The sequence below is a fragment of the Gossypium hirsutum genome, chromosome D05 (genome assembly GCF_007990345.1).
Source record: "Gossypium hirsutum isolate 1008001.06 chromosome D05, Gossypium_hirsutum_v2.1, whole genome shotgun sequence".
In the NCBI taxonomy this organism is placed as follows: Eukaryota; Viridiplantae; Streptophyta; class Magnoliopsida; order Malvales; family Malvaceae; genus Gossypium; species Gossypium hirsutum.
This window is the reverse complement of record NC_053441.1, coordinates 11,749,286-11,773,109: the sequence shown is the minus strand read 5'-3', so window position 1 is coordinate 11,773,109 and position 23,824 is coordinate 11,749,286. Positions and strand designations below refer to the sequence as shown.

At 33.6% G+C, this 23,824-nt stretch overlaps 2 protein-coding genes across 13 annotated transcripts; one reads left to right on the top strand and one right to left on the bottom strand.

Moving 5' to 3' along the window:
• The first annotated feature begins 3,483 nt into the window (after positions 1 to 3,483).
• Positions 3,484 to 7,457, top strand: LOC107906110 (3-epi-6-deoxocathasterone 23-monooxygenase CYP90D1). The gene is made up of 8 exons (XM_016832972.2): positions 3,484 to 3,941; positions 4,094 to 4,418; positions 5,052 to 5,201; positions 5,291 to 5,539; positions 6,105 to 6,194; positions 6,293 to 6,478; positions 6,591 to 6,715; positions 7,048 to 7,457. The coding sequence occupies exons 1-8, from the start codon at positions 3,706 to 3,708 to the stop codon at positions 7,136 to 7,138; spliced, it is 1,452 nt and encodes a 483-aa protein (XP_016688461.2). The 5' UTR covers positions 3,484 to 3,705; the 3' UTR covers positions 7,139 to 7,457.
• Positions 7,458 to 10,688: 3,231 nt separating this feature from the next.
• Positions 10,689 to 18,367, bottom strand: LOC107906112 (inactive protein kinase SELMODRAFT_444075). Of its 12 annotated transcripts, none has more exons than XM_041093744.1 (15): positions 18,235 to 18,367; positions 18,035 to 18,151; positions 17,383 to 17,425; positions 17,151 to 17,244; positions 16,774 to 16,925; positions 16,436 to 16,616; positions 15,684 to 15,835; positions 15,497 to 15,591; positions 14,324 to 15,372; positions 13,759 to 13,919; positions 13,376 to 13,452; positions 13,141 to 13,288; positions 12,773 to 12,922; positions 12,161 to 12,402; positions 10,689 to 11,096 (listed from the first exon to the last, which is right to left on the bottom strand). In XM_041093744.1, exons 5-14 carry the CDS (start codon positions 16,804 to 16,806, stop codon positions 12,190 to 12,192), a joined length of 2,259 nt encoding a protein of 752 aa, XP_040949678.1. In that variant the 5' UTR covers positions 16,807 to 16,925; positions 17,151 to 17,244; positions 17,383 to 17,425; positions 18,035 to 18,151; positions 18,235 to 18,367; the 3' UTR covers positions 10,689 to 11,096; positions 12,161 to 12,189. The 12 variants fall into 12 exon arrangements, with proteins under 12 accessions (XP_040949678.1, XP_040949677.1, XP_040949676.1 ...); XM_041093743.1 differs by lacking the exon at positions 10,689 to 11,096 and adding an exon at positions 11,121 to 11,430; XM_041093742.1 differs by lacking the exon at positions 10,689 to 11,096 and having other exon boundaries at positions 11,974 to 12,402.
• Positions 18,368 to 23,824: the final 5,457 nt, after the last annotated feature.

The following is a 23,824-nucleotide window of genomic DNA, read 5'->3' as shown; positions in this document are numbered from 1 at the left end:
AAACTTATATATTTCTGCAGAGGTGACCCCATTGGAGTAAGGAGGAAGGCTTAGTGATCAATTGCGAAATTTGCTCCAAAAAATATACAATCTCAGTGCTTTCTCAACTTTAAACCCATGTTTGTTTCCATTCAATTTCCAATGTCAAGAAAACTCATGCAAGTATATATTGAACCTGAAAAACTCATAATTTCATATTGAAGTCGTCATTTTGTGAGGACAGGCTAACATATCTGCGAATATAGAATATTTTTTCAATCTCCAGTTTGTTTTAAGAGAAAAAGGAAACGTGGAAATGAGGAAGCATATTATCCGACTTTGAGGTGCAGAGAGAGATTGACGTTGGGCCTAATGCTACAATGTTAGCATTTGCACAATTTCCCAAGAGGATGTGGATGCCCCAACCCTTCCCTTTATTTGCTAATTTCTCAAACTTCCCCACATCCTTCGAACCCAAACCAAATATTCTACTTTCCAATACCAAACCAACTACAAACTGCATGCCTAACTGGCTTCTTGTCCTTGTCCATGTTTTTGAGTTGAGCAAGTTTTTGGACTTGTTCCAAATTGAAAATATCTTGTAATCACCAAAAAAAGAAAATTAAGGGAGTTTGGAAGTTATTTTCGTTGACATATTTCGATGATTATAAATTAGTGAAGAATTGAATAATATTTAAAGAATAAACTGATAAACCAATAAACAAATATTAATGTGGATCGTAATCTAAGGTTTTTTTTATTCTTTACTCTTATTTTACCAATATATATATAGCAAATATTATAACAATATATTTGTTGTACCCTATATGGTGATGACATGTGGCACCACGAGAAGTGCTTAAGAGACGCTCATGGGTGGCCCTTTGCTCGCTTTTTATTTGACATTACTTGGTCAGTTCTTCATTTGGAGATTGCCTAGACGGTGCCCCAACTTGCAACATCCAACTAGGCATCGGGTGGCCAACTACTTGGTCTCCTCTTCCTCTATGCCACCCGTTTTTTAGTGTAAACATTCTTTCAAATGTAAACATTCTTTTAGGGATCACTAGGACCCACTTGAGCATAATAATCTCATACTACCTCAAAAAAAAAAAAGATCTCATTACATACATCCCCACACACTCCAAGATGACAACTCATTAGTAATGATTTCTCATATCACCACTACCAGACAAGAGAGCCTCCCCTATAAATACCCTCATAACGATGGGAAAGGGGTCTTCTTCTCCGTTAACAACCCTAAACACTTATTCAATCTGCACTCAGTTTCCTCTATCTTTACATTGATTATCCTCCTTTAACTTTATGCCTATTTAGGTGAATTAATCTCTTTTACTCCACCCCCTCTTCTTTCTTGTTTCTATTCTTATTGATACATGTCATCAACAATATCAAATATATTTTTTGGGATTCTTCAAAGATATGGTATAGTTAAACAAATACCACCGCATTAAAAAAATAGGGAGGAAGAAGAATGATTGGAAAAGCAATTTGAGGCAATGATTACATGAAAAATTAAAACAATAATTAAGTAAAGAAAGATACTTGATCATATATAATTAGTAGTTAGGTTGTTTAAACCAATGGGCAAAAGGCAAGCCATGGAAATGGAGGTGTTGATTAGGAGAATTATTAAATACTACATATTTGTTGTACATGGACATTGGGGAGGGGGCCATATTCAAATGAAATTATACATCCAGTCAAACGGAGATTGTTTGAAAGTTATAAAAGAGCTAGGATGGCTAAATACGCATTTTATTTTATTTTATTTTATTTTCTTTCTTTCTGCATAGTCAAATGACAATTAGGCACTTCTCCAAGCCAAGCCCAATTGTGCGATGATTGCTACTAATTTGAGGCAAATTTTGACCACCCATTTCCTTTTTGATTGAAAAAGGTTTGGGTTTTTTGTGTATTTATTCTCTGGATTGAGGACGCAACCACGACGTTGGTCTATCATGATCGGTTATTGGAGAAATGTGGTAGAATTTAGTTGAGCGATAATGAGAAGAAAATAGGTTGGCCGAACCATGCAAACACTTGTCTTTGGCAAAATAACCTTAAGAAAAATTTGAAGCATCTTACCTACAAGTTCTTGAATCCGTAATTTTAGTGAAGTAATGCTCTTGGTGAGATTGAAAGTGGTCACATGACGAGATACCACTCTTGGCAAGGCATTGTTAGGATATAATGGAAAGATAGGATAATTTTAAAACTACTTTTAGAATAGAAAGACGTAGCCACATGCATGTGGCCACTAACATCCCCCATATGAATTAAATAAGAAAGGGACGGGCATGAAAGTAACAAAAGATATTGGCCTAGGGTTTTTGTATTATATTATATATTATAAAAGGATTGGGTGATAATTGTTTCATTGGAGAGAGCAGAGTGAGTCAAGGACAAAACAAAAGTTGAGAGAAAGAGGAGAACCAATATATGATGTATGTATATATATGTGTGTGTGTGTTCATTATGATGCATATATAATATAGAGAAAAGAAATAAAGAAGGAGATGATGGAGAGAAGGCGAGTGGAGTCATTGAATCTCACATGAATGCACGAGGCTAATAAGCTGCTGCTGCAGATGTGGGGGGACGCCTCTCATCTATTAATCATGGACTACTTTATGTGGGTCACTTCATTCATTCCCCCCCTTCTTATAAATGTACTTTCTTTTACCATTGTAAAGATTATTTTTTTTAATGTACTTTCTTTTACCAGAGTATTATTTTTATTTAATTTATTAAAAAAAAATTTCGCAAAATTTATTTATTTACTTTTTTTTCACCTTTGGCGACAACAATTATTTTACCAAAACTCTCCCAAATGTTATACCTAACAGTTTTAATCAAATTATGGAAATACGACTCCATTGTAATTCGACTTGTTGTATAGATATCCCAAATACTTTCCTCTCCTGATTAACAATCATGCCACCGTACGTTTTGAAAATGGTAATAGTGGCAATTTCAATATGCACAATTCCGTGCGATACCCTTTGTACTTCTTTATCTATACAAACATACTTTCCCATTACTTATGCCTTAGTTTATATAATGATACGTTATTGTTTTTTTATAACCTAGCATTTAAAAGTTAAGTTTTACTTTTACCAAGAAAAGTTTACCTTTTTAACTTCCATAAATTAATTACCTTATCCTGTTTTCCTAGGCAACATTATGTTTTTAGCTATTGTATGTATTTAACTAAAGCATCAACCATTGGAACTTTATGTCTAAAACCAGATATGGAAAAAAATTTAAATGCTCTCAAAAAGTATACCCACCACGACAATTAGTCCAAAAACCAAAGCCCGAATATAAACCCGATCCGACCGACCCCTGTCCCTTCTCTGATACCTTATATATATAATAATGCATGTTTGGCATTAGAATTATATCCATGCATGTTCATCACCAGTTGTTTTTAAATTTTTAATATTAATAATCTCTTGGATTCATAGCTCCAATGCTCTTTTGGCTCTCACTCGCTTTCTTTTTCATTTTGCTTTTCGTTTACACGCGTGCACGAACACATGCATATATATCCTATTTTTCATCAAAACATAAAAGGAAAAAAGAAAAGAAAAAAAAAACAAGAATATTTCACTATGATTAAGGGTATATAAGCGAAGGAAAAGAGAGAGGGGCAAGCGTGCGTGCGGGAAGGAAAGTAAGGAAGGAGAAAATCATCGATACATGATGGAGATGATGAGCTCATTAACGTGGATTATTGTGTTTGTGACAGCCATTTCGCTTTCCATCCTATTTCTCTATACCAAAAGCAAATCAAAGTTTAGCAGTTTAAGTTCCAAAAACTTATGCCACCTTCCTCTAGGAACCTTGGGATGGCCTTTTCTCGGCGAAACCATCGACTTCATTTCTTGTGCTTACTCTGACCGCCCCGAGAGCTTCATGGACTGTCGTCGCCGCTTGTAACCAATTTCTCTCTTCTTCTTTACTTTTTATCTTATTAAAAACACTATATATAGTAGTATAGTTGCAGAAGAGATTAGGGTTCTTTTTCATTAAATATGTAGTATTAATATGGCTAGTGATTTGGGTTTAATTTGTATTTTATATGTAGGTATGGCAAAGTGTTCAAGTCACACATATTTGGGACCCCAACTATTGTTTCAACAGATGCAGAAGTGAGTCGATTCGTTCTGCAAAGTGATGCAAAGGCTTTCGTACCGTTTTATCCGAAATCCTTAACTGAGTTGATGGGAAAATCCTCCATTCTTCTAATCAATGGAAGCTTGCAAAGGAAAATCCATGGTCTTGTAGGATCTTTCTTCAAGTCTCCACACCTTAAAGGTCAGATCACTCGGGACATGCAAAATTATGTGCAACAAGCAATGGATAAATGGAGAGATGATGCGCCCATTTTCATACAAGATGAAACCAAAACTGTTAGTGCTCTTCAAATATTCCTTTCTCTTTTCTTCCTCTCTTTGAGTGTGAATATTAAGCAAAATATTCCTGTTTTTTTTCATTGAAGTTTGTTCTCATCCAATTTGTTTGCCTTCCAAGTTGTTTAGGATAAATTTTGTTCTTGATAAGAGTTCCTGTAGCCAGACACAGGATAAAACAAAATATCACCGTATGCTCTTGTATCTATATCTGGCTTCTTCTTCATTTCTATGTTTGAGAGAGTTAATTAATTTCATAACCAAACACAAAGGCAGCAGACACAGACAAAACTAAAACACGTGCGCGCAAACTCTTCTATTTCACTTTTTTTTTTGACACGATATCTTATACTCGTTGGATGTCACTGAGAGTTCAATGAATCAACTAAGTTTCGGATTCTTTTTGTGAAAGGAATCATTGAAGTTTCAATTATTCTGTGGCTTCTACTTAAGTTTAAATTGAATAAATGTTAATGTTGGAAAGTGAAAGCAACCCAGTTGAGATCATGGGGTTTAGAATAATTTTGCATGAATCATTTTGTCTGGTAAATTTGGTTTGTAATGATTGTGTTTTTACATATAGCCGATCCTTTTGAAAAGTTAAAATGGAAAACACCCTTTCCTTGTCTCCAGATTGCTTTTCAAGTGCTGGTGAAAGCATTGATTAGCTTGAACCCAGGTGAAGAAATGGAAATCCTCAAGAAACAGTTCCAAGAATTTATCTCAGGCCTTATGTCTTTACCTGTAAAACTACCCGGAACTCAACTTTATCGATCATTGCAGGCAAGCTTCATGTTCAATTACAATTTTGCTAGACCCTTTCTTTTTTTTCTTATGACATGTGTCGAATATTTTTATTATCCAATTTTCAGGCAAAGAAGAGAATGGTTAAGATTGTACACAAAATCATCCAATCTAAAAGGGATTCAAGCATGAGTTCAATGGTTCCAAAAGATGTGGTTGATGTTTTGCTCAAGGACGCTAGTGAACTATTAACCGACGATCTAATAGCAGATAACATGATTGATATGATGATCCCTGGTGAAGATTCAGTGCCTGTTTTAATGACTCTCGCCATCAAATACCTTTCCGATTGTCCCGCTGCGTTACATCAATTGACGGTATGAATTTTTTAATTTCACAAATCAAGTTAAATCACGTCAAGCTTTGATGATAGCTATCAAAGAAAATTCACAAGACCAAACTATATATTATGTAAATATCATAATACGTATCATATCACTTCTTTTCCTTGAGAAATAAAAGAAAAAAGAAATCCAATACGATTAACTTGACACATGGGCATTAAGCTGCAGTCACAAGACTCTAGATTAGTATTTTCTTAGTGAGGTTCAAAAACTTTTTCTTTGTTTTTTCTTCACTAATTTCAACTTTTTCCACAGTGTTTTGCTTGGTCACTAGCTAGTTGTTTGACCATTTAGGCAGGGTTTTGTTCCCACTACACATAGTTTTTCCATGAAAGCAACATGCCCTTTCTAATCGATTTTACTTATATAATTTCAATTAGTGGGTCTTGAACTAATGCAATCCACCCCAAAACCCACATATCTAGAAAATTAACTTATGTATATATAAAATTATGTTTACTTTAATTTAATTATAATTGTTTGGACATATCATTATTATAATTTAACTTTATTCTGATGAACTGTGAAAATTTCTTAGGAGGAGAACTTGAAGTTGAAAAGGTTGAAAGCTCAAAATGGAGAGCCATTGATTTGGAGTGATTACTTATTATTACCTTTTACACAAAATGTAAGTAACTCAAACCAATAAAATTGAGATTAATATTAAGCATATATTATTAGCTGTGATAATTAATTTAAGTTGCATTAATTATATGTTTTAAACAGGTAATTACAGAGGCACTAAGGATGGGAAACATAATAATAGGGGTGATGAGAAAGGCCATGAAAGACATTGAGATTAAAGGGTATCTAATACCAAAAGGATGGTGCTTTTTTGCATATTTTAGATCAGTCCATCTTGATGAAAATCATTATGATTGGCCTTATCAGTTTAATCCATGGAGATGGCAAGTAAGGATTAATGCACACCATCTAATAATTCTTTTTCTTTTTCTCTTTTTAATGGTTTGCTTGTTAGCAATTAAACTAATAAGACTTATGGGGGACTCGCCATCATGTGCAGGAAAAAGACATACTTAGCAGCTATAACTTCACTCCATTTGGTGGTGGACAAAGGTTGTGCCCTGGACTTGACTTAGCCAGGCTTGAAACTTCCATTTTCCTACACCAGTTTGTCACCAATTTCAGGTATAGTAATGATATAAGATACCATAATTTCCAGCCATATGATTGAAAACCCAGATTCCGTATTTCTCTGGTAAAAAAGACATTGAGCACATAAAAATTGATTATATTAATGAAACACCAGCTCATAATACAAGAAAGATGCTATAGTAGCTATAATAGACATGCATTTTAGCAACTTGATTACTTTAAAAGAGTATTTCCAGTAGCCAGGGTGGGATTTTCCATAGGAAAAATTAAATAATTTATATATAGGATCTTGGTCTCATCACCCCTGATGCTTATTTAAAATGAATGAACATATAATAATCTGAAATCAAAATTGAAACATGCAGATGGGTGGCGGAAGAGGACACGATTGTCAACTTTCCAACAGTGAGAATGAAGAAGAGAATGCCGGTTTGGGTGAAAAGAAGGGAAGAGTGAGCGACCCATCCTCGTTAACCTCAATCTGCTTTTGGCTGATTAATAAAGTTACTTTATAAAGCACTGCACAATCAAACAACAAAATATTCAAACCAAAACATAATAATAATAGGCTACAACTGCACACGTGTGGAGGAGCTTTGACAACGTCATATACTCATGTTTTTGTCTTCTTTTTTGTAGGCCAAAATTTCCAGATTTTTAGACTTCAGTAATTAGTACTAGTCCAACTCAATGTATATTTCTTTCTTTTTTATTGGGACCCATAAATTATCCTTTCTTTTTGCATTAATTCCATAATTACCCCTCTTGTTTTTCTTATTGCACCATTTTCGCAATTTATAAATTAATTTAATGGAATGAGAATTGTAGAATTACGTTTAAAAGTGTTTTATTTATTTATTTTAAAATTAGGGATAAATCTCAAAATTATACATGAACTTTGCTTTAACTTGTAATTTTATATATGAAATTTAATTTTGTGTAATTTTATACATGAAATTTTGATTTGATTAAATTTTCAAAAATTATTAATACAATTATTGATATAGCATCGTTTTATGGTGTTATATTGTGTACACAAATAGTTATATTCATCTAATATTAAAATAAATTAATGTATTTATTTTTTTAAAATACATATGATTAAATCAAAATTAAAATTTTCATTATAAAAATTTTTCAAAATAGTATATCTTCTAGAAAAATATGCAACCTACTATGAATGTGGGTGTGACATACTCGTAAAATTAAAATTTTAAAAATAAACAGAAAATGGTATAAGAAACAAACAACATTGAGGTGATGTGACTAGACCTTGTAAAAAATTGGAAGTCACATATGCTGATAACATGTAGCCAAAACGTCAATTTATCTTATCAAACATTTACAATTTAATAAAAAATTCGAAGTAAATTATAGAATCATGCATGACACGAGGTTGATATCTTAATGTTGATGATCAGAAACTATGTCCCTCATTACTTCAATTATTAAACAAGAAATGATTGGCATGCCATTCTAGGTTTACTTATTTGTTACAGAAATTGGGTTATTTTACCTATTTTACCCAAAAAAATTTATATTTATAAAAATGACCTTAGTTCAAAAATTTTCATTCAAATGACATGAAATAAACAGTAAAATTGGATTATGGGAAATAGATGCCCAACACCACTATTTTTTCTATTAAAAAATAATTTTTGAGGTTTTTGACACTAGATGGCCGGCACCCATGTATTTTTTATTAAAAAAAATTGGGGTGCTGGCACACTGATCGCCGACACCCCTTTATCTGATTAAAAGATAATTTTTTTGGGGGGTGTGGTGCCAGTCAATAAAGGGCCAAAATCACCCAACAAAAAAGATTGGGAATATTGCAATATAACCCCTCCTTGTTTTTCCATCTTTTTTTATTTCTCAAGTTTAATTACATATTTTATATTTTAAAGCAATATCGAACTGCTTATCATGTTTTTTTAATTATTATTGCATCACTCACATTGTTATTAAATTTAAAAATTAATTTAAAATATATTGAACTACATATTTTATAAATATATTACTCGTTATTTTTTAAAACAAAAATAATAATAATTTAGCAATGTTTATTTGAATTATTATAAAAGATGAAAATCATTAAAGCATATTCTAATTTATCAAAAAAATATAATTTAATTGTGCATATTAAATTTAGATTAATTTTAAATTAATTACTTTTGATTTGAAAATTAACTAGTCTAGTATCAATTACTGTTATTTTGGATACTATATTTAGCATTTTAATATATTTTCACAATTATAAAATTCAATATTAAAATTAATAAATAGTTTTAAAATACTTTGTTTGAAGTTCTTAAATAATATATTAAAGTAAGATAACTTTAACAACTTTGTATCAAAACCACCTCCAAAAAAATTACCATTACATTTAAAAATAAATATAATTTTTAGGCTTAATTTATTATTTATACTTGAGTTTAACAACTATCAAGTTACATTTAACAAAATAAAAACAAAATTTAAAAAAATCATGAAAATTCAAATATGATGAGAAAATTGAATCATGAAAATTTTAAATTTTATAAAATATGTAGTTGAATATATTTTAAATTAATTTTTAAATTTAATAATAATGTGAGTGATACAATAATAATTAAAAAACATGATAAGTAGTTCAATATTGTTTTAAAATATAAAATATGTAATTAAACTTAGGAAATAAAAAAGATGGGAAAACAATGAGGACTTATGTTGCAATATTCCCAATCTTTTCTGTTGAGTGATTTTGGCCCTTTGTTGGCCGGCATCACCACCCCTAAAAAATTTTACTTTTTTAATCAGATAAAGGGGTGCCGGCCATCAGTGTGCCTGCACCCAAAATTTTTTTCTCTTTGAAAAACAATACATGGTTGTCGGCCATCTAGTGTCTAAAACTCCAAAATTATTTTTTTAATAGAAAAATTAGTGATGCCGGTCATCTATTTCTCATAACTCAATTTTACTATTTATTTCAGGTCATTTGGGTGAATGTTTTTGAACTAAGGTTATTTTTATAAATATTAATTTTTTTGTGTCAAATGAGTAAAATAGCGGACAAATTGGATAGGGTGATTTTTATAATAAAAAAATAGCCGCGTGGGATTTAAATATAGTATAGGTTGTGTCGACATCTATAAAAAAAATCATATTTGATTTATTAATAACGTATTAGTTAATATGTTGTCAATGAATCTAAACTTTGTATATCAATAAAGATATTTTTTTGTATTTTTTAAAACTTTTAATTACGTCACATAATTTATTAACGATGTATATTATATATTATAAATACACAAATAATTTCGAAATGTGGAGTAATTCAGTATGTGACAAGTAATAAATTTTGTTGGGATCCACTATCTATCGCAATGTGTTTTCAAATATTTTATTTATTTTCATTTAGTTTTAGAATAAATTATTTTAAAAAGGTGGCAATTTTATGTTTCTCTTGCATTTTGACTATATAAGTCATATTGCAAACCATCGAGTTTCTGGTGAAAAAATAACATGTTCAAAAATGTTTTCAATAAGAAAACAAATACTCACTTAAAAATTAGCCTTTTAAATCTAACTCTTTTTACTTAATAAAATAATTACTCACTTAAAACTTTTCTTATTTCTTTTAGCATTGATTTGTATTTCTTTTTTAAATACAAATAGTTTTTTCACGGTGTAGTGAAATTTTAGTAGTAATAATAATAAGGTTGCGATTTTGCCACGCAGAATTTTGACTACGAGTTCTTTCATAGTGTTTCTTCAATAGAAAAAATTTCTAAAAATTAGAGAAAACTGTTGAGAGCTTTTTCAACAAAGGAGGATACGTTGAGGGGGGGTTGAAATGGTCGGCCTGTGTAGCCGGAGCACAAAATGTGTATGGTGGCTGGGTAGATGGGAGCGTGGAGAGAGGAAGAAAAACCTCCAACAACGAGCGTACGTAAAGAGGTCTTTTAGTGGGACACACATTTTTGCTGTATAATAGTAGTATTTATAAATGAAAACATAAACATACAAAAAGCTTTAAATACCATCTGAAATTTCACTGATAAAAAAAATGAAAATATTTCATATTACAAGTCCCAAATAATATAGCAACAATTTTCTTTTTAAAAAAATTGAGACTCTACAACGTTTTAATTGTGGCCATAACCAAAAGGATAGCGCAAGGAGGTTGGATTCAGAAAGAAGAGAATCCAATGCCTAAGCAGGCATCATTGTGTTTGCGAATTGAGACGATAATGTATTTTAAATATTAACATGTAATCAATTAAATCTTGGAATTTAGGTGAGCATTTTCTCAGCATGATGGCGTCCATGGAGATCTCGTGTGCCAACCCCAGCCAATCATCGGCGGTGGATTCATGAGGCAATTGCCTCAATGCGGCCCACTTCCAGCTTTGTTGGATGTCTTTAGATTGATCTATGATCCGTATAAGAATCGACAAAGATTAATCTATTTTTCATATATTTAAAAGATAATAATACTCGTATCCATGTCCAATTTCTGGAAAAGCATTTTGACATTGGAAACTGAAACAAGTCCTTGCATTTGAGCAACATCCTAATGCACAAAGTTTGGAACATACACGACCCAACAAGATTTACAGAAATTAAAATTCAATTTGAGACGCACCATTATTTAGAAAAAGACTGCTCTACACTGAAATTTATGACATAACAGAAGTATCTCTCTAGGAGATATCACTTTCAAGTTTTCACAAGACAGAACTTGGATGTTCCATTCACATTCAGACCTGAAGATGGAAAAGGATATGCACACTGATTATCATCAATGTTCTGTTATAGATGTCAAGACAAGAAGCCAACGAACAAAAATTGACTTGACCCTACTGCCAAAGCACCCAAAAACAAAACAAAAGCGGGGACAGAAATTTAATGGCTCTACTTCTTGATGACCTGTTCTCTGCAACTTACAGAATTGTCATCATGACCCAAAAATGAAAAGCCAGGGAAAGTTTTATGTTTAAAAAAAAACCAACTCTTTTTTTAAAAGTTTGAAAATTTACAGGTGAAGATAAGGACATTTCACTGTGTGGTTGTTTGTTTCTTAATGCAAGACAAAAAGCTCAGACCATATTTGTCAGCGAAAACAGCTTCTCGATTAACAAAAATCAGTTTTGGGAAAATCACTGTCTTTGCCATGGACTGTCAAAGACATTGAATCTTTTTTTAACCTTTGCTCACCAATGAAGATTGGGAAGAACTGTCCTGCCCATGCAATGCAGTATCAAACAAAAATCCCATACCAACAGACATGTGAAAGAAAGAGAGAGAAGGAAGAAAATAACCATCTATTTCTCAAGCGGTGCTTCATTGGTTTAATTAGAAAAGCATATAATATTTCACCATAGCTTTGGAGATCAGCATTTCCACAAAAGAATTACAAGAACCCAGTTACCCCTTGCTTCCAATACTACTACTACACAAAATTATATGTATAGATTGATAGATTGATATGCGTACCATGCGTGTAAAGAACCCCCTGTAGGCTTTTACAGATGATCTGCGCACGAAGTCCTCCTGGTTCCTGACCTTAGCCCGTCAAGGTAGAGCTTCCCATTGAACTCTTCTAATGCCTCATTTTCCAGGGATCCACTGTAATATTTTTGGTCTGCACAAACCCGGCCACTGCGGTTCCCAATGTCGTATCTTGGCAATGAGTAATTCGAGTCCATAAGCATGTCACCTTCCAATATGCGTAGCACCTGTTCCAAAAGAACATTTCACAAATCAGCAAAATATTCTGTAACCTATTTAGTAGTGACTTTGAAGTATAAATCTGAGAGGTCATTATCAAGCAAACCATGTAACCATTTTATCATGTCTTTCATTCCCAATATTTAATCAGAAAACAGACCTCCAGAAATTCTATAAAATTAGAGCCAAAAGTGTTTATTTGTATAAACATTTTCAATAAAGCTCTGATAGTAAAACAATGTGGTGATGATTTAAAAACGTGTCACCTTCCTACTGATTTTAAGGCTACCAAGATCTATCTATATATAATTAGTACACTGCAAGTGAAAAATGTATGGTAAAAGAGATTAGACCCTTGTGTAGAAGATTTCTCATTACCTGTGACATGCGAGGCCTAGAATGAGGATCCTGCCTTATGCATAATGATGCGGCATGGAGCATACAATAGACTTCATGCTCGGAATAGCAATCCTCCAATCTTGGGTCCACCAATTCATCTATAGCATATTCTTCCAAAAGTGGACGAGCCTATTCCAAGTGATGAAATAAGCAATAAGTGACAATAAACCAACAAATCTACAACCTAGATGAGATTAAAAAGGAAACAGAAAGAATTGTTTGGCCCTTCATACATACAGCAGATGTTAGTGCTATCTATTTTATAAATTATTCTTAAAGTTACACAGGAGAATATATATATAATCATTAGAGCTAGATATAGCAACAGTTTTTGAAAAGGAAAATACCCATTCAGTTAGACATTGCTGGCCCTTAGGCCTATTAAGGTCCACCGCTTTCCGCCCTGTAACTAGTTCAACTAACACCACTCCAAAGGAATAAATATCAGCTTTTTCGGTGACTTGGCCGCTTTGAGCATATTCTGGTGCCAAATACCTACACCACACCATAAACCATTACTAATTTCTTCATTTGAATACATTAGGTAACTTGTAAAGGAACAAATTTGTCATTCAAGAATACCCAAATGCTCCAATCACTCTTGTTTCCACTCCAGTATCACCATCAGGCTGCCATCTTGCAAGGCCAAAATCACCAACCTAGAAAAATAAAACCGAATCAATACCTGCACACACAACTATACGAGGAAACTATGGCTTCTATTAGTATCCATCTAAGATTCTGAAGGTAATAGTATTGGAACTAATAATATCGGTTGTTTGATTCCAACAAAGCATTAAATGCCAACACTTTGTTTTCATAGTTGTTGTGGTGCATTAAAAATGATTTACTAGCACCTAAAAGAAGAAAGGATTCTACCTTATGCCAATGCAAGAATCGATAAAAAAAGATCAGCATGTAAATTCAAAATTCACAAGCAACAAAAGAGTTAAAAGTTTGCATACCAAAGGTTCAAAATCATGGGTGATGAGAATGTTGTTCGGCCGCATGTCACGGTGCACAATGCAGCCAACTCTGCATTCTTCATGAAGGTATCTCAGACCTCTAGCAGCTCCCACAGCAATCTTTTGCCGTGCAGACCATTCTAAAGGTTCCTGATGATGCCCTGAAACACATCAAATGATTGTACAATCAAAACCATGGTTCCTAGATAGAAATAAGCTTATTCAAGAATAATAAATATTTTTTTATCTAAAAACTCAGACTGTCATCAAATGAAACATATAGTAACAACTGTGACTGAGTTATCTATGCTTTTGAGTTTTGCATTTCTTGTCCCTTGCAATCTGTGTTAGGGAGCAAGCCAGGGTAGATGGGAACACCTTTTCAAAGTCCAATCACCAAATCCGAACAGCCGGGAAAATGCAATGTCAATAAACAAAGATGACAAACTTTAAGTCTCATAGCTGTTGTAGCAAAGTCTTTGAAGGGCTCACAGATGATAATATCAGCCGCTGGTGCACAAGATCAGAATAAAATATTTTAATCTACTTAAACAGAAAGAAATACCATATAGATGAGCATCTAGAGAACCATTGCATATGTACTCATAAACCAACAGCCGCCTTCTATCCTCGATGCAAAACCCAATCAGCATAACAACATTCCTGTGCTGAGCACAGCTGAGGACTTCCACTTCTGAGCAAAATTCATGATCTCCTTGACAACTAGCCAATTTGTGTTGCTTGACTGCAATCGCCTGTCCATCTGGGAGTACCCCTCTATGAACAGATCCAAACCCACCCTCAGCCAAGAAATTAGCTTGTGAAAATCCACCAGTTGCAAGCTCCAACTCAGCATAGGTAAACCACCTTGGTGGTTTTCCAAATATAGGTGCCTTATGCTGACATATTGAACACAATGGAGGAGGGCCAAGAGGGGAATTTCTGGATAACGCAACTGCTTCTCTTACATTTCCACTAAATCCAATATCACTCTTAAAGCTTGACATTCCTATTCCAGCTTCTCTATCAAGTTTTGAAAATTTCTCCAGTAAGGCTTTTGATGTAGAACCTTGAGCCCTGACATAAGCTCGAGTTGAAGGTTCTTCTAGGCGTTGTGAGGATTGATGTTGAGAAGTAAGATATTCTGTTATCCATGGTTGATACCTTAAACTCACTGAAGATAACGATAAATTTTCACTCTCAGCTTCTGAACTAGATTCATCAAGGTCCTGGTTTTCCTTGATGACTATTGATTCCCCTTTCTTCAAGTCAGCATTCCTCTCTGAGGTGCAAAAAGGCGAAGTGCCTGGATCCGAGCTAGACACTGAAGAAGTTCCTGCTTCAGTAGCAGAAAATGGCGTCCCAAGCTCTGGACTGCTGGTTGGAGTGACAACAGCCTCTATACCCCTACTAGAATCAGATGATCCATTTTTGTTATCGGAATGTTTCACAGATGTTTCTTGCATATCAGGATTTAATTGACAAGAAGCTTCAGCTTCCTTCTCAGGTGACCTAACCAAGTTAAGACGTAGCACTTTTGCCTGAGAACCCTTCATAATCACTATGTTGCATTGCAACTCCTCCATGCACCGTTTTTCCTCGTGTTTGAGCTGCCTGAAAAAAGATATCCAAGAACAAAGACAAAAGATGGAGATAATGAGAGGGTGAATATATACCTTTCTAGATAAAATACAAAAGGAAAAGAAAGGAAGAAAAGGCAGAGCAAACAGGATATTACTTGTCCAGTACAACCCAACCAGCTTGGGCTCTCTTGGCCTCTACAGCTACTGCTCCACATGGTGATCCAGAAACAATTTTTATCTTGACATTAATCTGTGCAAAGAAGTTCAGAAACAAAGCTTTAGCAGGCAACAGCATTTACATAAAACAATGATATAATCATTCACCCAGAGCCAGGTATTTACCTTGTTAGGGTCATAAACATCATGGAGCTGGAGGATCATTTGCGAGCAGGAGTCACTGATACCAGATTTCTGCTCTGAACTTGATCCTGATTGAGATTTGCGGCTACTGCTTGAGCAGTCACCAGAAAATCTTGGAAAACCCCATTTTCTACCTGGAGGATTTTGGCATTTAACCAGCAGGCAGGTATTGTAGAAGAAAATTAAGTTAGAGGGATTTTCGGACATTTCTAACTATTAACTCTTCCAAGCCTTGAGCATTTTGCTATGCGACAAAGGTAACACACTAGAGAAAACTAAAAAAATAGGAAAATTAAAAGAATTATCCAACATGTCACAAACTGGAGACCAAAATCTGGAAGACAATCTACACTCATAGAACAATTTTACAGGCAGATGATAAAGTGTCTGCATCCAGTAATTCACATTTCCGAGAAAGTCACTCAAAAACCAAAATATACAAAGATGAACAACAACATTATGCAGGAAATTCCATCATTATTAACTTGAATGAACTTGTTTAAAGCAACCTGCTGTAATAAATTATGAGACCAGAACAAGTAATCCATTCCTGATAATAACAATGCCAACCAAACCGTTTTAACACTAAATTTCATAAATAATACATGCAATCAAATTTCTAAAAGCCAAAAAGAAAAGAAAAGAAAAAAAAGGCATCAGTATTACCATCAGCAGTAGTTCAATACTAAAAATGTCATAGGTAGAAGCAAAAACAACAAAGCAAAAAATGGTACCTGAACCATGTGAAGGAACAACAAGCAACGTAATGCAGTCTCCAGGTTGAACAACATGAGTCAATGCCCACACCAGAGCAGTCTTAGGAATTTCTTTGGATGCCTTAACAGCAACTACAACTTTCTCTGTCATACCCAAGCTGGTTTTCTCCTGCTTTCCCTTCTGTTCTTCAGTCATTTGCTACAAAGAATTCGACAGAACTTCCTCACTTCAACAGATTCAACTCTTAAAAACTTTAGTACCAACTACCATTGCAGAAACCAAAAAAAAAGAGAAGAAAACATGGATTAAAAGTCGCAAACAAAACAAAAAATTTGCATTATTGATCTACCCCCACCATGTTGGATTCTGGGACATGTGCCACCGACATGGCTAACTATTCCATTCCAGATAATCTGCTCTGCTGAGAAACAGAGAGATACCGGCATCTATGATGACACCCTGATTCACGTGAACTCAAGAATCGCTTAAATGACCTCGTAGTTTCACCTAGTGAAAATTTAGCATCAATCTACTGGTGTTTGCAAATTTGATGAAGTCTAGCTACCCTTTTGTCTCAAAAACAAGAAACTAAGTCCCTTTCCTTAAATCAGGCACGGATTGAGAATCAAACTACTGTTTGACATGAACTGCAAAACGACAGCTACCCCCCACAAAAAGTGAATCAACACACAAAAAAAACCTGCTTGGCCTTTTCAGTTTTCAGTTCCCCACCTTTCTTCTTGGTCAGTTCTTTACAGCAACAGAACAAAATTTTCTGCTCAGTGATTCTCTTGTGCAAGCTTCCATACAAAAGAATCAAATCACACTGAATGACAACAAAGCATGTGTTGTAAACCAGCAGTTTTCTGGTAGATGGATTTGACTGTTGAAAAATTCACAGCTAGCAAAAAAAAAAGGGGAGGGAGGGCTCAGATTTGAAGGTGTAAATAAAAGAAAGAAGCACCTTTTTCAAGTCTCGATTTCAAGCAAGAAACAGACTTCAAATCCTGCAAAATTTTACAAAAGAAAATGGAAATCAGTATTTCAAAACTTCAACACGCATTAGAAAATAAATAAAAAGAAGAAAGAAAAATGCCAGTGCCATGCTTGTTTGGACTGCAAATGCAAGAAAACAACAACAACAAAAACAAACAACCAGAGTTACCTAATAACAACACAGTTTTTTTTTTCTTCTTTTCTTTTGCATAAACAAAACCCATAACGACAAACCATTAAAAAAATTCCCTCCAAAGTACAACTGAAGTTCATTCTTTAAACCAAAAAGGATAATGCATATCAACCAAGCCCCCCCCCAACCACCTTTCTTTTAATAATCAAGGTTCGCCAATCTTCTGAACTAAACAGCAAAGCATAGAAAACAACCTAAACAGAAACATTTAGAAAAAATAGGATTTAGAAAAACCAAGCATTACCAGCTAACTTTCTAAAATCAAACCTCCATAAAATTGCTTTTAAAACAAAACCCAGATGTCCTTTTACACAAAGGAAGCGGCTTTCATTGGGGAAGAAAAAAAAGGCTAACTTTGAATGTATATGAAAAAAAAAAGAACATTTTGTTGAAAGTGAAAAAACATGAGAAACAAAAGGTTTTGTACCCAGGTCAGATACGAAATAGTCACTCATTCGTTTCCATTTTGATTACTTCAATTTATTTGAACTCACACTTTCTGCTTATTCTCTCCGTCCTCTCCTTTCAAATAATCTTCGCAACACTAAAAACAAGCAAAAGCTCAAGCAATTAGTACGGATAAACATTTATTTATATTGGTATAATACCACGATTTGAAAGAACAACCTTTGGCATCTGAGCACCGTGTATTTAATGTATCTACGCAAATTTCGAAGACAACGACAATAAATTTTTGCTTGTAACAGGCTCTTCTCTTGTCCTCAATCGTTAAGTGCTTCTCTTAACCTTGACAATGTTCGAGACACCAAATTTCTATAATTAATTTTTTTTAAAAAGGAAAATTATATGTCCGTAGACTTACGGGACGATTATCAGTGGTTGGATTTTACTAATGCAAGGAACACCTGAGTTTGAGTATGGTGAAGTGTATTATTTTCTTATCTATGAGTTAGGAAGGGGGCTATAGTTAATTGCATCAAGTGGAGCAATATTAATTTTTACATTTCGAAATGTAACAGTCTAATTTTCAATGGTGTTAAAAACAATGGTTCGAGACCATTAAATCCGGCGAGTGAGTTCGAAAATTTTATTATTCATTATTTATGAGTTAAGTGTGATTTTTGAAAGATTTTTGAATTAGTGATTTGTGTTTTAAAATAATTTATTAGGTTAAGTAGTTTCGGAAACTAGGATTGAGACCTCGATTTTATAAATCGAGCCATAAGTATTTTTATAAATATTTACGGAGTGTCATTAAGTTAGTATTAAGATTTCGTTAGAAAATTTTAACGTTTTGATTGTTAATTAATTAAAAATGACTAAATTGAAAAATATGCAAAACTTGTCAGAGTGATGAAATAACAAAAATATTAAATGATGAAGGACTTGAAGGGTAAATAAGCCTAAAATAATAGGCTAGAGTGTAGAAAAATCATGAAATTAGTGTGAACAATGGGTAAAATTGAAAATGAGATAAAATTTAATAGTTAAAAATAGGATTTAATTGAATATCTAGACATTTCTTCATAATTCTCAGCCAAAAACACCATTGAAGAACCCTCAAGAAGCTGATTTTCATATTTTGCTACATATTAACTTGTAATCGGGAGATCGGATCAACACATCAAGCTACACTATCCAGTTTAATTCGGTAGTTTTTGCAATGTAAATTTTGATTTATATGGCATGTATAGGGTTGGTTTGGCAATGAAATAGTTTGAATTGTGGCTGTGAATCTTAAATGTTTATGTGTATGTAATTAGTAGTAGAATTTGACAAATCAATGAAATGAGTTAAATAGGTAAGTATAAGTAATTGAAATATCTGTGATGTTATGTCATGTTGAGAACACGTTTTAGCTTGTATTGATTACTTGATTGGGATATATTGGTGTATGTGAATGTTGAGTGTATATTAATGTCAAAATGGGTGAGAAAAGTGGCCTTAAATGACCTATTTTTGTCCACACGGGCAGAGACACGAGCGTGTCTCCTGGCCATGTGAGCCACACGGTGGGCCACACGGGCGTGTATCCCCTGCTTCTAAGAAAAATTTTGAGATTTTAAGAAAAATTCTCTCAGTACCCGGTTTAGTCCCGATTCACTTCTAAGGTGAATATTGGGCATTGAGGGTCCATCTAAGGGACAATATGAGTGTTATATGATTGATTCTTAATATGTGTAACAAAGGTTGTGAAATATCCGTATTTAATTTGTAAAGTTCGGTAATACTTCGTAACCATATTCCGGTGACGGATAAGGGTTAGGGGTGTTACACGGAATGTTTCAAGGATTTCTTTCTCCTCTCATTCCTTTTTAACTTGGGCGAGTCTTCCAGGGTATGAGGGAAGTACAACAAATGGTTTATGAGGCGCCGGCTCAGTAGGAGCTGCCTAGTTTAGCTTCCTGTTCAACATCATGGTCACGACTCATGCCAGGCACTAGTTTTGAATCTTTCTCATTCTTTATGGTCACAACACTTGCATTTGGACGTGGATTCGGCTCGGTTTGAGATGGTAATTTTCCTTGGTTCTTTAAACGACTAACCGTAAGAGCTAACTTACTTATTTGCTGGTCCATTTCTTGGAGATGCGCTTTAGTCTTTTGTTAGAACTTTTTGGTGCTAACGACTTACCTTTCTACTATGGTTTCAAGAGATGACTTTAGAGGTTGATACTGTTGAAGTGGAGGTGGTCTTGGTTGATACGGTTGATTGTATCGATGGTTCGATCTATAGGTTAGATTTGGGTAGTTCCTCTACCCTGCATTGTACGTGTTCGAATGTGGATCATAGCGCATTTGAGGAGGCCCTTGGAAGTTCCCAACGGCATCTACTTGCGCAGTTGTGTCTTCAAGTAAAATCGGGCACGAGTCAGTAGGATGATCAGGCTTAGTACAAATCCCGCACAACCGAGCTAGGTTTGTCTGTCCTGCAAGCATATTTTTAACCACATTAGTAAGTTCATTAATCTTATTTACTATGGAAGGAGTACTTAGCTCATGAACCCTTCTCGTAGGTTCCATAGGTGGTCGATACTGTTGAGAATTTGCAACCATAGTCGAAATTAATTCCCTAGCTTTTTGGGGAGTCATGTTCACAAAAGCCCTTCCACTAACAGGATCAATCATCTTCATTTCCATTAGGAGTAACCCTTCATAGAAATACTATAAGAGTGACTGTTCAGATAGGCCATGTTGTGGGCAACTTGCACACAACTTCTTGTATTGCTCCCAATATTCATAGAGTGACTCTGGTTCCTTTTGTTGTATTTCGACTATACTCCTCCTTAATTCGGCTGCTTGAACTGCTAGGAAAAGCCTATCAAGAAATGATCGAGACATATTAGTCCAAGTATTAACAGCTCCGGAGGTAAATAAAACAACCATTCTCTAGCAGAGTCAGCTAATGAAAAAGGAAAAGCTCGTAGTTTTATTTGATCATCAGTTACTCCTTCTGGTTCCATGCTTAGACAAACCATGTGGAACTCTTTTAGATGAGTATGGGGGTTCTCGTTTTTCAAATCACTAAAAGTAGGCAATAAATATATTAATCCTAACTTTAACTCAAACGGTGTTTCGCTTGCCGGATAAGTTATGCATAGCGGTTGTTGCTCATCTGGTGCAGCTGTAAGTTGGCATATAGTTTAATCTGTTATTTCGTCTGAATCTTCGAATGAGTAGATATCTTCAGTGTAAAATCCTTCTTCAAAATCAAGTTATGGTTGTTTACTGCGCCGAATAGCTCCTCTTCGAAGTGTTCGAGCCAACTTTTCTATCTCTGGTTCAAATGCTAGAGTTCCCGATTCTGACCTGGTCATAAAGAAAACAAACAAAAATTAGAAATTTTTACCAGTCACCGACAACGGCGCCAAATTTTGATGGGCGTCGAAACCATCAAATATAAATTCCTAAAACAAATATAACAATAAATTGAAATATATAGTAATAGGGTCGAATCCATAGGGACTGGTTATCTAATTTCGCCTTTTTTTGTAACCAGATTCGTTGTCGCAGCCACAGTTTTTCCCACGAGTTGTGCGTAGTAGTGCTGAAAAAAATAAAAAATGAGGGTTTTAAATTGATTAAGATAATAAAATAAGGAAATACGGAAATTAAATAAAATAAAAATATATTCGAAAATACAAAAAAATTAAGAAAATACAATAAATGGATAAATAAAATATTTTTTAAGCTTAGCCTTAGCCTCGGTGTACTCTAATATTGAATCGATCCTTGAAATAGATTTTCCTTTCCAATCGATAAGCTGGTTATAGCAATTGAAGATCCCTCAAATCGCCAACTCTTCCTCTTGTAGTCGATCCCGATATCACCTGCAAATCGATCCTTGTCAAATTTCTAATCATGTGGCATGTACCCGTAATTTAAGACTTTGACAACCTTGCGATCTGAAAAGCCCAACTCGAATTAACAGTCTCAACCATGTGGGTCGTTTAAATCCGATCACTATCTCCCTTGATGGAATCCAAATAGCTTTTTCCAATTGAACACGCCAATTTGTTCTTGGGATTTTGAATACAACACCACCGACTTAACTTCCCAACTGTACGCTAAACGATTCTAACCCAACGCGCACTTTTTGAATTGAAATCGAATCAACTTTGAGGGAATAATTTGTACTATCGCATATACTGAAGAGATAACGAATATTGAATTGCAAAGTCTTTAGTGTGAGTTTATATCTCACGATTACTTTGTCGAAGTGATGACCGGGCTAAGGCTAAAAAGGATTTAGTTAATCATAAAAAAATCATGCTTTGAAAATGGTTTTGTGTAATTGTGAAATGTGGAAAGAGAAAGGGCCTTGGAAGATAATTAAACCAAAAAGCTTAAAGTTAAAGAAAAAAAATTGAAAGAACCGAATAGGGGTGACGCAGGAAGTGAGAAAAAAAAAAGAATTTATTAAATACTAAATGTAAACTTCGTTTAATTAGTTGTAGTCACTAGATATTTATATGCACTTTTAGTGTTAAAATTTAGCTAGATTGTTTTTTAAATATTATCACTAAATATTATCACTAAATAATTTTAAATATTATCGTTAAATAATTTTAAATATTATCATTAAATAATTCAAAATTTAAAATCAAATTTAAACTAATTACAGAGTTATAACAATATCAAAAATCATTCAATCTTTATCCAACCACTTAAAAAAAATCTTCAACCTTTCAATCTTTATCCAATCATCTTTCAATCTTCAATCAAGCCTTCCTCTTTGCTTTTTGTTCCAATTTAGCCCTTTTTTGCACCAAATTCATTCCTGATAAGAAAAATTCAAATTTAATAACATTTTATTTGATAATTAGTAAAAAATAAATATATTAAAAATACAAATTTATCTTGCTATAATTAATTTTAAGTTTTGTATAAAAAAACAGATATAATCAAAACCTAAAACAAAATTATTAAAAAATGAAATATGAAACTAACTTGCAACTATTTATCATTGGTATGGAAGAAAAATCAAGTTTTTTATTTTTTAAAAAATAGAAAAAAGTTATTGAAACTGTCAAAGAAAAAAAACTGCTCACACCCAGATAACTGCCAAATAATTTTCTAAAAAGAATGCCTGTGTTGTGAAAAAGTAAACTCAATTTACATAGTGAATTAAAGGGACACTTAATCTCAATCACTCTTTTTTATAAACAGTATACATAGATGATGTAGCCTTTTAGACTAATTGAAACTGTATGCACTTAATTGAAAATTTCTTTTAAGTACTATATTGTGAAATAAGGTATAATTTAGGGGTTAGATTCGTATATTAACCCTTAATGAAACTCATAATGGAAAAAATGATAGTAGTAAAAGTCTTACCAAAACCTTTGTGTTAGGGATTTTTACTAAAATATTATAAAAAAATAAAAAAATGCCAAAATATTACTAACTTTTTATTATTTACCAAAATAATACAAAAAAAATAGAATAGTGAAAAATCGGATGCCACAGGCGGCACCAAAGGTGCCTGTGGCAGAGGCGGCACAGGACTAAAATGTAATGATCTAAAGTTTCAAGGACCTGATATGTAAATTTACCATTTTAGATTTTGAAAGTAATCGGTGCCGCTTGTGGGTGTGACGGCACTAAAGTTGAAACGTGGCTAATTACTTTTTAAGCCCTCCTTATTTATTATTTTCTTTTTATTCCCCTTCAACTCACTTTTTAATTTAATAAACAAGCCCTCAACCTATTTTTGTAGTTAAATAAGCTCTTAATTTATGATTTTTACTCATAAA